At 38.7% G+C, this 15,651-nt stretch overlaps 1 protein-coding gene across 1 annotated transcript; it reads left to right on the plus strand.

Moving 5' to 3' along the window:
* Positions 1 to 13,209: 13,209 nt before the first annotated feature.
* Positions 13,210 to 14,905, plus strand: LOC122777586 (N-acetyltransferase 8). The gene is made up of 2 exons (XM_044038913.1): positions 13,210 to 13,421; positions 13,969 to 14,905. Exons 1-2 carry the CDS (start codon positions 13,403 to 13,405, stop codon positions 14,724 to 14,726), a joined length of 777 nt encoding a protein of 258 aa, XP_043894848.1. The 5' UTR covers positions 13,210 to 13,402; the 3' UTR covers positions 14,727 to 14,905.
* Positions 14,906 to 15,651: the final 746 nt, after the last annotated feature.

The raw sequence follows: 15,651 nt of genomic DNA on the forward strand, positions 1-15,651 counted from the left end.
AACAAGATCAGGCACCAAATAAACTCCTTACTTAAAGGACCAATGTGTAAAATTGAAGTTAATTTATTGTCATTTGGCAGAATAATAAGATACAACTAGTACAAATGGTAACGTTTTTTATGTTGCTACCATAAATACAGATGAGTTCATTCATTTACGAAGCATGCAAATCACCAAGATGGGCGCCAAATTTCGAAATGGCCGACTTCCTGTTGCGTTAACTTTTTTGTTCGTTTCGGGCCGTTACAAGTTCCCACCAAGTTTCGTGAAATCTGGTGCAACTTAATCTCGGCTTGCTCGATCCACTTTTCGCACAGCTTCTGGAAAATGAATGGCACCCGTGCAGCTATTCAAACTTTAAGATTTCCAACCTGACTGTGCACTAAATCCATGGAAATCAAGCAATATATCACAGAACCTGACAGACTGAATATACTGTATCTGATCCTTACGATACCCCCGCATGCTTTTCATGAGAAACAGCCCAAGTGAACGTTATTCCAGACGTGCAGGATTATGACATCGTCGACTTTTTGATCATTTCCCCCACAATCCACTCCAGAGAAAGCTTACGCACCACATTAAAAGCATATAAAATAAACACTGCATTTAAGTTATTTAGCGTTGGAGTCTGTAACGATGCTGAAGTTAGCAACCAGATTCACAGCTTCCTGATCGACAGTTAACTTACATCAATCTTGAGAGAATAAAGGATTTATAGTCATAGTGCGTCTTTACATTTTATTCCAACACACATTCACACCAGAAGCACACACTTTCGTTATGAGTTACATTTCCCATAAGTCTCCTCTTAACTCCTTCTCCACTTTCTCATTTTTGTTTTGAATTGTTGTGATCATATGTGGCAGTTTGGTGGTGCAAGGATTAATACTGTTGTTTCACATAAGAAATCAAACCCTGTTTTGGTCGAATCCTTTTTGCTTTTCTGTGGGTTCTCCGTCTTCCTCCTACAATCCAGAAACAAGCAGCCTGGGTCGAGGTTAATCATAGACTTGAATGTGAGTGGAAATGATTGTATCTGCATCCCACTCGTTGGCTCCATTCCTTTCTGGGTTAGAGATCTGTTACGATATCGCAATGGCAAGTCGCTTTGATTGTAAATGTTGAGGCCTTACTTGCATTATTTAAATAAAGTAACAGCTTCAAGGGAAAAACTGTGCTACTTTTGAAAAAAGCAAAAAAAAAAAAAAGAAGCACAGACTTTCTTGCAGATGCAAACCACAGTAGAGATATAAAAACACATAACAATCACTGACACTTTTGTGAATTAATTAGTTGGCGAAGTTGCTTACCGAGGAAAATTAAAGCATGTGTAACTGATGCTGCCTTACAATGAACAACATGAGAGGCCTTATTGCGTGGGCTGAAGGGCTCTCAGGTGGGGTCATAAAGTAAGGAAGTACATTATTAAATATGATCTTGAATTCATTAAATGAAATGAGAGCACTGTGATGACTGACTTGCTTTGTAGGAACTCATCACAAAGACAGACCTCCAAAGAATTTTGAGAAGAGGTCAGTACTGATGAGAACAGGCGTTGTAGTTTATGATCCAACTGACTCGTTTTTCCTGTATCAGTTTTTGTCATTAATAAAGATGATTGCATCTTCCTTCTAGTTTGAGTAAACTACAAAGCAAATGCAGTTGGATTCTTCTATGGCAGTTTGTGCTTTCGGCAATCTCAGAATCAACGGATGAGTTTATGTACAATTGTAGTTTTTAGGCAAGAGGTCTTACAGAATAATTTACAGTAACAAGAAAGAAAGTGTCAAATATTACAAAAAAAATTCTCAATATGATAAATAACAACATGGGTAGCAGTTAATGTGCTGATAGGAGAGTGTGAGAGTGTTGAAGCAAACAGAAGCATATGAGTTTTTTTCTCATGGATATTTTGTGCCATACTATTTAAGTCATCAATAATGAGCCCTATGTGTTATACTATGTGTGTATATGTAGATTGAATAAGCATAATTAATGCACCGGCTTAATTAACATCTTCTAAAATATGACACTCCTGGTGCAGGAGTGTTTAGGGATTTAGTGATAGGTTTTAATTGTTGTTTAACCACAAGTTCGGTTTTTGATGTGAGGTTCATATTGTGCTTTGTATTATATGTATTTAGACATTCCTAAAATTGATTCAGACCGCTGTAATCAGGTTAACGTTACGTATCTATTGTGCCTGGTGCTTTACAACATTCATACAACAGCTGGGTCTCATTCAGAGATCTGGGTTAGAGCACTTGCTCTCTACAGAAGCGCTAAAAAGGGTTAGAAATGATGCAGGGAATCCCACTCTCCTTTTATGTTACATATATATTCATCTTGCTGTTGTGTGTTTTGAAACTGGAACGTATATGATGCTTTTTTTTTAGACGCCTATGAAGCAAAGTGCGTTGGTGTAAACCTGTTTGAAGGGCAGTTTGGACCGTGCGTGAAAAGCATGGTGATACATGTTTAAGTCATATTTGAAGATGCGCTTAGATGTTGGGTGAAAAATGTAATTGAAATTAAAAAAATAATAATAATTTGCAAATGGAGACCAAACAAGTCTCCACCATCTAAACCTGCTCCATCACAGCAGAGGAGTGACACATATTTGTATCTGATATACCAAAATATCTCAAAAAAAATGTTCTTAATCAGTTCTCATTGCTGGAGTGAGGCTAAACTGCCGTTTTATCAGTCTGAGTATTTTTAAGTGTGATGGTTTCTCTTTGAAGTCTGTGAAGGATTTATTTTTTTTACCCTCTAAAATTTGAGGAAAAGAAGATGGGTGATTATGATGATTGGTGTGAGGTACTACTTCATGTTTTAGAGGCCTTTTTTTTTTTAATCCACCCCGTGTTTACCCTGCAAATATGCAAAGAAGGAATACTTGACATATTAACTTACATTATTGCTCGTCCAGCTGCTGATCACCATGTGGCCTTTTGTTTGTATTGTGCCCAATTGGTAGAAGTTCCGAAATAAATGGAATGAAACGATTTTGTATTAACACTTTAATACCTCAAATGCCTCAAAATGTCTGTCTGTATTTTTTCTTGCTTATTTTAACCATAAAAGGGCCAGAATGTGTCGTCTATGATACGCTCGGTGCTAAACGTTTAATAAGAGTCTTAATCAAATTTCACTGAAGAGTAATTTACTTACAACTCCTTGTATTGGGTAACGGTGGAGAAGTAGTAGTGAGTGTTTTTTTAAACTGGGTGGTCAAGGGATTGATTCCCGGCTCTGTGAGTCTACATGCTGATGTGTCCATGGGCAAGTGCTGGCAGTGTTTGAATGCGTATGAAAGATGAATGAATGGATGTAAATGGCAAAAACTGTAGTGTAAAGCAGCTTTGAGTGGTCATCAATACTAGAAAACACTGTATAAATACAGACCATTTACACACATGGAAGTTTTCTGCCATTCATCAATGACATTGAGTTAGCATCGATGTCCCTCGGTGGAGTTTCACCATTGTACTAGCTCCACCTTTGTGTCGAATATGTGTACATGAATGCATTCTTTATGCATAAACTGTCAAGAGTTTGCAACTCATGGGACGTTTGCTCAAATATGGACTTTGGCTGAATACAAAATGGTCTGGACTACAAATGCAGATGTACTGTACAGTAAAAGACGAAGTTGTGTCAGGAGAGTCAGCTCAGGACTGGACTGCCTTCTGGACTACAATGAAGAAGTGGGTGACAGGAGGATTTTGGCAAAGCTAAAGCTGTGTTTTCACTACATGGTCCCAGCTCGGCTCGACGACACGGTTTAGTTTGTTTTCCATTACAATATAGTACCTCCTCAACATGGGCGGAGTCATCACAGCACGGCTGCATGAAACTGCTGAGACTTCGACACAGTTTTCAGTGTCATTAGAATTAGTTATTTTTAAAAGATCTGTTTGTAGGCTTTCAGCAGTGCTGTCACTGAATATTGAGATTTTAGATATTTACTTTCGTAAATGTGGGCCACGCGGTGGTGTAGTGGTTAGCACTCTCGCCTTGCAGCGAGAAGACCCGGGTTCGAGCCCCGGTTGGAACAAGGGCCTTTCTGCATGGAGTTTGCATGCGGTTAGATGATGACTGACTGACTTTAGTAAATGTTGGAGATTAAGTCACGTTTTCAGCATTCTTAAGTCTTTTTAACTGATCTACAGGTCGGCATTGCTCGGTTTGATTCTAGTGTCGGACGTCTTGGTCATGATTCTTCCAGTGACGGCACTCTGACCAATCAGTGGCCGGCAGTCTGACAATGTCAGGCATAGTGTCAGCTCAGCTCGCTTGCACCTCGCCAGAGCAGGAACTAAAAGTAAGTACCACTTGGTGGGAGCTTTAAGCAGCTCCTTGAGCAGCAGACTGCTGCACCCACAGTGCAGGTCAGAGTGCTTGCACAGATCCTTCAACCAGAATCTCACCAGGAAATCAGTCTCATTTGTGAAACAAGTTTCCATGGTTACTGTTGTCTTTTGTTGTCTCTTTGGACCAAAGCAAGTGTGTGTCCCCGACTGAATGGATAATAGTGTTGTGGTATAAGGAGCACGAGCAGTTTACGGCGTTTATGGGAATGAAGCAGGTGGTGCAGTGTGCAGACCGACCTCTGCGTGGAAAATATGACTGATGACTTGAGTGGATTCTTGCGGAGCCTTTTTCTGTCTATTGAGCTTATTATACACGGTAGTGTAACCAGTAATTACTGCCCGCTGAAAGCACTTTAGACACAAATGTTGACTCTCCATGCTCCCTCTCACTAACACTAAATATGAAAGCTACGATTTAGAGCAAGCAAACGTCATCGTGTTAAAAATACATAGCTCGTTATCAGAATCAATTAGCACATCTTTATTAACAGGTTCAGTGCTAATTTAATCTCGACATGCAAATGACCCCTTCCAATGATCCAAACCACGTAAAAACTAAAGCCAGCGGTGAGGTGGGTTTGTTTCTCTGCCAATGGCTCGAGCAGAGCCATTGGCAGACATGCCAAAAACGGCTTTGTAATTGCCATATTTACAGTTGAATTTCCATCTTCAAATAGTCCTTTCAACTTTTTTCAAAGGAGAAAAGAGCCATGCTTTTATCTATAGTGCATTAATAAATCTATATTTAAAATGTGTTTTATCATATCTCACTTGATATAGATATTCAAGTGAGTAATATGATTTGTATTTCTCACTTGAATTCTTTACACATCTAATGCAGATTCCATGTAAATAAAATCCTCTCAGTCGAACAGCAGGCTGCTAATATTTAAATGAACATCACCAGGTAATGGGAAAATAAATAACAAGAAAAGCCAATAATAGACTCCACTCCTCTGTTGGAATGGCATTTAAAAGTAATACCAACATTAGACAGCGCCTTCATTTTGCTGTGCATTAACATAATAATGTGGGATAAATGAAAACAACCATTGTGTATTTATATATATATGTACATATATATATATATATATATGTACATATATATATACATATATATATATTCCTTAATAATAATATATATATAGATATATACATGTATATATCTATATACATATATATATGGAAAAAAGGTGTATTTTAACTTAGATGAAAAAAATGTGTGTGGAAAATCTCAGGATCAGTCAAAAGTGGAGAGTAGAGCTTCGAAGGAAGGTTGTGTTAAAGTGGTGACTCAACTGCACTGCATTCAAAATATGTAAAAATTATCAATCTTTCTTACTTTACCTTGACACTTTTTTTCCCCACACACTCCAATAGGATTCGAGTTATTCCTGTATTTATTATTTTAGTGTTAACAAGGACCTCATTCGACCACACAGTGACTGAATTGAGTGAGTACAATATCAGGGCCGTTTTTTTTTTAAAAAATGGCATCAGTACTGCACGCATTGTTCTTTACTGTTGTTGTTTTCTTGTTTTTTGTTTTTTTAAATAGATGCTGCTGTTCAGATGTGCCTTGTCTGAGACTAATCAGTTGTTTAATTTTGCCAACATCTTTGGAGCCATGTCCCCAAGTCAGTAATTAACCTTAAACAGTAGCAGCTTCCCCTGATAGAAAAAGCCTGTGGTTATTCACAGCATTATCTTGCTTGGAAATCCCTATATAATCCCCACAACACCTCCTGGCATATTGGTGGGTGGGTTTTTAAGTGTGATAGATGGAGTTTTCTTCCTGGCTGTTGCTGTTTGCTGCTGTTGCTGCTGCTGCTGTTGCAGCTGCAGCCTCCTTCTCTGACCCATCCTTCTCCAGAGAGCAAGGGATGAGCCTGAGCCGCCACGTAGTTCTGCTGAAAAGCCTTTTGTTGTTTCTCAATCTGTATTCAGGGGATGTGCAAACATACACTCTATACCCATTGCTTGATTGATTGTTATTATATTTAGTATTTGGCAGGTTTATTATGTGTTTAGATTCCGTTAGAAGTAGGAACTCCGTCATAGACACCGAATCACTTCTGCAGTCGTCTGTCACATTGTTAGATCATTAAAGCAATCAATTCTGTGATTTGTGGCAGTTGTGAAAGACTGATAAACAATCGGTCCATTAATCTATCTGTGCATCACATACATACTTATCTTTTGAGGGTCACAGCATGATATCTTTACACCAAAGAAAATGACCCTGATAAGATAAGATAATCCTTTATTTGTCCCGCAGTGGGGAAATTTGCATTGTTACAGCAGCAAGACAGTAAAGATAAAGATAATAGGTAATAAACATGCATTACTAAAAAATTACAATATACTAAGATATTAACACTTAGGCTATGAAAAATGTGTTAAAAATACAATGTTGAATGTACATTATAGACAGCAGAATATACACAGTATGTACTTGAAATTTACAGTATAAATATGTATAGGTATATTGTACTTGATGGGCGTCGACTTCCAGAGGTGGAAAGTAATGAATTACATTAACACGCGTTACTGTAATTGAGTAGGTGTTTTGTGTACTAGTAAGTCATTTTTAAAATTTAATAAATAAAAAAACGAATGACGAGGACAGGTGAACTGTCGCTAATTAAGGAGAAAGTTGAAGCATTTGTGACCTTTGACCCATTTTGACTGATGCATTACGTGTTTACATGATTTATTTTGTCAGCACTTTAATTTGTAGAGGTTTTGCCTTTAATTAGAAACATTTCCTGTGACATGTGTATCTCCACCCTTGTTAAAAAAGTAACTAAGTAACTTTTAATCTGAGTAAAATTTAAACATGCTACTTTTTCACTTACTTTGTTACTTTACTTAAAATTTGATCAAAATAGTGGTCCTTTTACTTGAGTAGAATATTTCAGTACTCTTTCCACCTCTGTCTAGTTAGTGACTACAACTACTGAAAGAGTGACCAACCTGACTGAGCAGTCGTTTTGGTCAGCCACGTGGCAATGGCTGACCAAAAGAAGCTGAGAGAATCACAGTTCAAATCCATTCACTAGGTCTTATGCCATATTTTACCTGAAAGGTGCTGGCCAAAATCCTCTTTAGAAAAAGAAGAACACCCCCTAAAATGTTCCATAAAACCCCTGCTTAACACTTTCATGTCACCCCAGAGGGTAAAAACCATATGATTTACTCTAGGTAACAATGTGGCCTTTTCAATGCCACAACCCTGAGGCCAAACATTAATCTACCTGTCTGCTATCTATACAGAAAATGACCTTACAGGACTAACGTGGTAATTACAATCACATTGAATACCTTATAGCAGAGCCTCAGTAATCTCGTCTATTTAAATACGACAGTTGCATCTTAAGGGTGTTTCCGCTCTGAAAGAAATGTTGTTCTTTTTCAGAGAGAAAATTACATTGGCTTCTCGCTTTGAAGTGAGACAATCACTTCCGTCTGGATACACAGGCTGATATGTCTCAGCAGTATCAATGAACGAGACGTGACTTGGGTGGTTAAAAAAGTTAGTCATAAAAGAAGACTCTGCTGTTGGATCTGTCCGTGAGTTAGATTGTGAGTATGATTATGGCGTAATACCAACCTATTTCCTTGCAAACTCTTTTACTAAATAATTACCTCTGAACCTAATTAAAAAGATATGTCAGATTTGGTATATAAAAGCTAGAAGATAGGGTTGGTTTATTTGGACATTATGTGCAGAAACCTCCAGGTTTTTGCACATAATGAGAAGAAAGGAGTTCACTGTTAAATTTTTTTTACAGATCACAAAATAATGGTACAGAGAATTCAGATAGTCAGGATAACAACAGGGAATCATTTAGACAAATAATATAATGCAAAAATTATATACATTTTCTGTATGACATTTAATTAATTTCTCTTAATAGACCTACATTTTTAATTCAGACTATTTATTCATTCTTCGTTAATTTATTTTCAAATTTCCACCGTTTTCCCCAATTAATAATGACCACATTGTTGTTTACATATATACAAAAACAGAAGTGGGAAACAATTTCTCATTTTACAGGATGGTTTATGTGTGTGTGCCAAAACAATTTCTTGGCAAGAACCCTACGATCAGGCAAACCAACGGAGGTGCCAGGAAGATAGTGTTCCTTATTGAAAGAGGAGTCCTCTATAAAATGGCACACTGTCATTTTTACACTTATGTTTTTGAACAGTTTGTCCTGTTCATCTGTGTGCTTCAGATTAAGGCTTTTGTTACCTTTTCAGGCAGGTGGTCTCACACCCTAATATTACTTTGTGCACAGACATGAGAATTAATCCTCCTGTCACATTATTGGCAAGAAAGTGAATAAGCATATAGATGCCAAAAATGTTGACCTTTTCCTTCATCAAAGAGTATTTTAAGTCTAAATCAAAGCACTAAAATGTCTAAAATACTTTGGAGTGGAGGCATATTCAAAAATAATGTGTCCCCTATTTTGAAGTTAGAGTACAGTGTACAGTGGGGGGTGAGACATAAAAGCATACTATGTTCTCCCAAGATAAATGAAGCCAAAATAGCACAGATACTGGTGCATCATTGGTGATGGCACTGGAAACTTGCATAGCATTTAATATCCCCAATCTAAGATGCCCAGAAGAATTGTAAATCTTAACTTCTTTTTTTTGTTTTTATTTGGTTATTAGTTATTTGGTTTAACCCACATGGCATCCACAAACATGAAGGTTAATGACTATTCTGCAACCAACCACCAGATGGCTATGCAGATCTTAAGGATTCATGTTTGGGGCCTTATTTTTTTATTTTTATTTTTTACAGTACAGCCTATTTGTTCACCCATCAACTCCTGCAGACTTTTATTGTGAACCATAAATAAAAGAACATCAACAGACTTTAAAGAAGCATATGTTTACAGAACCTCAGAGGAGAGTGTGTGTACTTGCCGGGGATGCTCTCGACCTTATTTTCAGCCTTCCACATGGGGAACTGATCGGCTGTTTCCATTTGTTACTGATCATTTCGAGTGTTTGTTCGCCGTTTTCAAGAAAGCAGACTCCCTCCATTCACAGATTGAAAGATGACGTGAACTAGTTTTCTTGTATGTGAGGTCTTGAGGCTCTGGAAGCCACAATGTACGATAGATTCAGTTCAGAGTTTCCTGAGGGTTGGAAATAAATGTGTCTGTTGTTTCTTTAAATGATCATTACCCACTAGATATGAGGAGGGGAGCTTAATATTGCAATGGTTTAATCCCTTAATGTCTTAATTCTGTGATGAGCACACTGAACACAACAACATCTTTCCCTCAAAGTCAGTGTGCAAATGCATGTCTATGTATAAAAATGCTGTTCAAAGGGGCTTCATGGGCTTCGTGGTGCATGTTTGTGTGTAGTTAGCAACAATGGTTAGTTTCCAGGGCAACCTTAAGATGTTTCTTTCCGGCTTTTTATTTCAGGACAATATGTAATCAACCATGAAGCAGACATAGCACATTTTATCAAGTGAAGTGAAATTAATATTGCCTGTGGTGATGAAGTGTTGTGTACTATGACTCAATCATGGTGTTCAGATGTGACTTGATTAACGCGTTGGCCTTGAGAGTTTTGAGTTTTAGTTTAGTTGTTAGAAAACGGCGGGTTTCTATAACAGGTGCGTTTCAACACATAAATTGTTCTTTTGATTTTATTCAAGTGTGATTGTGCATTTAGGAGTCGATTAACTTCAAATCTAATACATTTCCTCCTGAGTCTCATTAGTTATTGAATACAAAGTGTGGAAATGCAGGCAGAGGATTTAAAGGATTTTCTTAATTGTTTTGTTCCCCTTTTGTTATTCTCTATCGCTGGTGAAATCATCTAATTGTTTCTTGAACCAATTTAACTTCCTTTTACATGTTTGTGTATACAACATTCATCATTCGATTCACGGGCCTTTCTGCATGGAGTTTGCATGTTCTCCCCGTGTGTGTGCGGGTTTTCTCTGGGTTTTCCGGCTTCCTCCCACTGTCCAAAAACATGCAAAAATGGATGATTAGGTAAATTGGACACTCTAAATTGACCATAGGTGTGAACGTGAGAGTGGATGGCAGAGATAGTCACCCTCATGTGGAGGATAGAGCTGTAGAAGATGGATGGATTTTCTACCACTTTATCCTCCACATGTCGCTGGTGCCAATCCCAGTTTACATAGGGCAAAAGGCTGGGTAAGCCCTGGACAGGTCGCCAGTCCATCACAGGGCCACATAGAGACAAACAACCATCTAACTCTGATACCTACGGTCAATTTAGAGTGTCCAATTTTCCTTATCCCCAAATGTGCATGTTTTTGGACTGTGGGAGAATACCCACACACACACACACACACACACACCTCGGGAGAACATGCATGCAGAAAGGCCCTTGATCCGACTGGGTCGAGAACCTGGGTCTTCTTGCTGCAAAGGCAAGGGTGCTTCATTCGATTCAGATGTCTGAAGTTATGAAAGCGCCTAACCTAAAAGATTGTGCTGGTGACATTTTCACACAGCCTGTGTCATTTAGAATCCTCTTGATGCATTAAAGGTCTAATATTCAGCACTTGATCATGCACCTCAGGGCATAACAAAAGCGAACATAACAGCTATTGCCAGCTTTTCCACCAGGCAGTGCAGTGCAGTGCAGTGTAGTTCAGCCCAGCTTCAGGTTTGGTTTGGAACAGTAAACCATCCAAATCCACCAAAGAGTGAGTAGATGTGCGACAGTATGGAATACATACAAATCCATAACAACAACCTTTGAACAAAACTCCAACCTTAAAGTGCAGAACTTCTATCTGAGGAATTCTGGGTACTTACCAAAACACCTACCACTTCTCTTACTATTACTCTCTTTGTATTTCATTTAAATAATGAAATGTGTCACTGAATTGTGAGAAGCTAAAACAGATGGTGCAACCCTACTGGGCTTCTAGATTTTTTCCACACCAAAACTTTCCGTGGGCACTTCTTGGTGTTTTCAGCCATAGTCCAACTGTTAAATGAGTCACTCTGTGTGCAGTGTGGGAATAGAAGATCTTAACACCGTTATATTGAGAAGCACAGAGAGAAGTGTGTGTGACAGTGTTTGACAATGTTGTTTATATTTAAAAGTTATCCCCTACAGTTTGAACCAAAACCAAGTCCTTTTCTATTTTTGTCCAAAGTGCCTCTGCTGTACAAATCTAACCACAGTGACTCTGAATACATTATACCCTAAAACAATTGTATTTGTGGTGCTTTGTTCATTCAAAAAAGTTTTAAACAAAACTGACAATGAAATATACTCCAGTCAATCAAAATCAACTTAATAGTGTTAAGAGTGTTGCATGCAGCCTTCAAAATCTCACCAATCTCACTACATGGCTGCAGAATTCTAAATTCACATGGTGTTTGTGAAATGGTTTGAGAAAGTTCCAGAGTTGCTTGACCCTCCTGCACTCACAGATTCATGAGGCAGCGCTATTGATTTAAACAGGTGTAAAGGCTTCTTCACCTGCAGAGGAGATTTAATCATGTCAGAGGGCTTCCAGGTTATTGCACAGGACACCTTCAGTGACACCACAGGACCACAGGTTTTTTTTTTTGTCAGGGGGATGAGACAATATTCATTTTCACTTTCACCTCATATTGTGGAGAAGGAGTGGCATACAGCATGTTTCTGGGAGAATGCTGAAAACTGAAGCTCCCAGAAAGAGGTTAATAACATTGTATTCTTGAATGGGCGCTGAATTAGTATTCTGCTCAGTTTTTGGACTTAATGTATTCAGAATCTGTGCTCATCCTCTTTGAGAAATCCAATGATATAGTTCTTTACTCTGGTGAGTAAGCAAATTAAGTTTTATTTTATCATTATTTAAATAATTGCCAACAGAAACAAAAGTTGAACCCTTTACAGGGCACTTTTTTCCTAACTTGTTCATAGAGCTGAAACAATTACACGATGAATCGATTATTAATCGATTTCTAAATTAATCGACAACTATTTTGATTATCGATAATTAAGTTTTTTTCATGATTAAAACAAGATTTCTGATTGTTTAAGCTTCTTAAATGTGAATATTGTCTTAATTTTTTTGATCTGGATAAGAAATCATTAAAATGTAATCATTTTGGCTGGTGGACAAAACAAGACATTTGAGAGCATCATCATTTCCAGGTTTGACGAAGGCCCATCAACATTTTTTAAGGTTTTTTTTAAGATATTTTATGGACCAAACGATTTAATCGAGAAAATAATCGTCAGATTAATTGATTATGAAAATAATCGTTAGTTGCAGCTCTACTTGCTCGTCTGTGGTCAGAGTGCATATAAGAATATACAATAAAAACACAAACTAAGTGAAAGGAACCTTTTTTTCACATTTAAGAACCCCTGTCCTGCATGCTTTAGATGTTTCCCTGCTCCAACACACCTGAATGAACTTTCCATCATTATTTTTTGAGATATTACCATAGATGCAGGAGAAGACCGAGTCGTATGACAGTACTTTTTGCCTTCCGGAATGGCACTGAGGTTTCCAGTGTTGCAGGCCTCCTCTAGTTGCTGATATTTCACACCGATGCTTTCTTGTGACATGGCTGCATCTCCGCTGATTTGCTGGGTGAAATCCAAGTGTTTCTAAAATCTTGCGGTAACACAGATTCAGAACTTCTGCAGAAGTTACCAAGTATAGCGCTTTGCCCGGTAAAGGGTTAACAATCACAGCGGCACTGTCCCTAATTTCAATCAGACTTGAAGCAACTGTATCTTAATCTAAATGTAGAATTTCAAATATAAACCATTAGTCTTTTGAGTTGCAGTTGCTTCAATGGGGTTCCAGGTCTATAAGTTCTTGCACCGTGTGTGTGTGTGTGTGTCAGTGGGTGGGTGTATTAATGGGTGAGCGTGTTCCAACTTATTTCAATCCCTATGTGAATGGCTGATTATCTCACTCGGTAGCTTAAGTTTGAGGGGAGCAGCACCATAAAGCCCTGCAGAGAGAGTGAAAGACGAGTGGAGTCAGCATGGCCCAGAAAAGTAACTGTAAGTTTCTGTTCTAATTATGTTAATCTTTTCTGTAATTTTTCTTTTTTTTTGTTAGGTACACTTGATTACAAACAATAGCACTAATAAAACAGCTTGGGTGTAAAGGACTTGCAGTACTAACGTGCTTTGGTGACACATAACTCAAAAAACACAAAAGAGCTTGTGATTTCTGCATTACAATTCTCAACTCCCTTTGAGTTTTCTTCTTATCACCTTTGTTTCATAATTATTGCACTTGTCACATTGAGACTCAGACTCTGGATATTGTTTGGAGAAACAATGCTTTCATAATTTTAAGTGCAATTTTCACCATAGGTTGTCATATGTAAATACTAGGTTTCATATTCTCGATGAATAGAGTTAAATTTAAAAAAGAAAAGGGGTGGCACTCTGTAAGACGTGTATTGATTAACCAGGTTTTTGTTCCCCACAAGTTACATGAGCCACACTGAGCCTAAATCCTGCAGGAATTTTTCAGTGCAACAAGCAGATTAGTCTCACTGAGCTCCCATTTTCTCCCTCTGTCTATTCCCCAATCTTGCAGTTCATTTCTCCATCCGGGAATACACACCATCCGATCGACTTGTGCTCATGTCATTCTTTCGTGATGGGATCATGGAGCATGTATACCCGGCCTTCTTCAAGACCATGAGCCACCCCGACCACATAGGCATTGCTCTGAGTATTTCCATGGCTGGCTATGTGTTGGGTGGCAGCTCCTACTTCCAGGCTTTGCTCTTTGGCAGCGCATGGGCTGGCCTCCTTTACTACTGCTGCCACGAGATCTATGAAGGCTACATGATGCGGTGGCTGTGCACAGATATGGCTGACATTCAAACCAGCTACCTGGAAAACCCAGATAATGGTTTCTGGGTAGCAGAGGCAGATGTTAAAGGCCGGACCAAGGTAGTGGGGATGTTGGCAGTGATGGGGAAGAGGGGCATGGAAGAAGCTGAGAGGTTTGATGACTTGAACGGAGGAGTGGCTGCAGGTGGCTCAGAATTTTTCCAAGATGCTGGAGATGGGAGTCATGGCGAGATGTTCCACATGGTTGTGGCTTTCCCATGGCGCCGCAAAAACGTGGGCTCGCTGCTGATGCAGAAAGCCCTGGACTTCTGCAAAGAGCAAGGCTACACCCGGCTTGTCTTGGATGTCAGCTCACCACAGACGGCAGCCATTTCTCTGTGCCAGAAATTTGGCTTTGTCAAAACTGCGACCCACAGTAACACACATGCCAATCGCTGGTTCTCCAAACTGGCCAGAATAAATGTGATGCGAATGGAGAAGTGTGTTTCATCCTAAATGGACGTTATACCTCAACTGTACAGCACATTAACAATATTGCAGTTAATTTATGCTTCTTGTCTCGTGTAATGCGCTCTGCTGAGTGACCTCTGGTCATAGAGGGCTCCAGCTTGCGATCATGGCTGTGTGAAGAAGAAGTAAAAATACATTAAATTTCATGTTTTTTCCACAAAGCAGCAATAATGGTGTCGGCTTCCTTGTATTTCTTCATGCCTTGATGTATTATGCATTCACCTGCACCCTTGACAGGTCCATTGCCAACAACCACAGAGAACAATGCGATTAGTCTACTTCTCAGTAGTAAGGTCACACTTATTTATAAATTACGCATGGAAAGAAAATAATATTGCTTCATTGAATTCATTATTTTATATTATACAGAACAAATTGTTTTCAAGTTAAATTACCTATTGTTCTGTCCACTGAGGACTATACACATATATGTGAGAATGGAAAGCGGGGGAACTTTCTTTTTAAGCCTCTTTTAGCGAGAAGATGAATCCCTCTGCCTCAGAGGAATTAATGCCAGCTGACTTCTAAGACCTCACAACTTTTCGCTTAAATACCATAGTATGAGGACATTGGAAGGTTTTAAAATTCTTTTGAGATAAAGGGGTCGTGTGTGTGTGCGTGTGCAGGTGTGTGTGTGTGTGTGCTCGTGGTGTAAGAGTTCAGTTTTCTGCCATGCCTTGAGGTCCTTCTATGTCAGGCTAATACGGAGATTATCAGCTCCAAACAATAGAGGGGCAGCTAAAGAACTTCCATGTCACTGGTCGTATGATTTAAGTGTGAGGAGGGACATGGGAACAGACTCTGTGATTGTTGAGTACTGAAAAAAAAGGAGCTTATATGTATTGTCAGCCACAAGTTTTGTGCAGCATCACTTAAACAATATAAATATTCCCTTTTGCGTTACCTATGT

This window comes from Solea senegalensis, linkage group LG11, assembly GCF_019176455.1.
Source record: "Solea senegalensis isolate Sse05_10M linkage group LG11, IFAPA_SoseM_1, whole genome shotgun sequence".
In the NCBI taxonomy this organism is placed as follows: domain Eukaryota; kingdom Metazoa; phylum Chordata; class Actinopteri; order Pleuronectiformes; family Soleidae; genus Solea; species Solea senegalensis.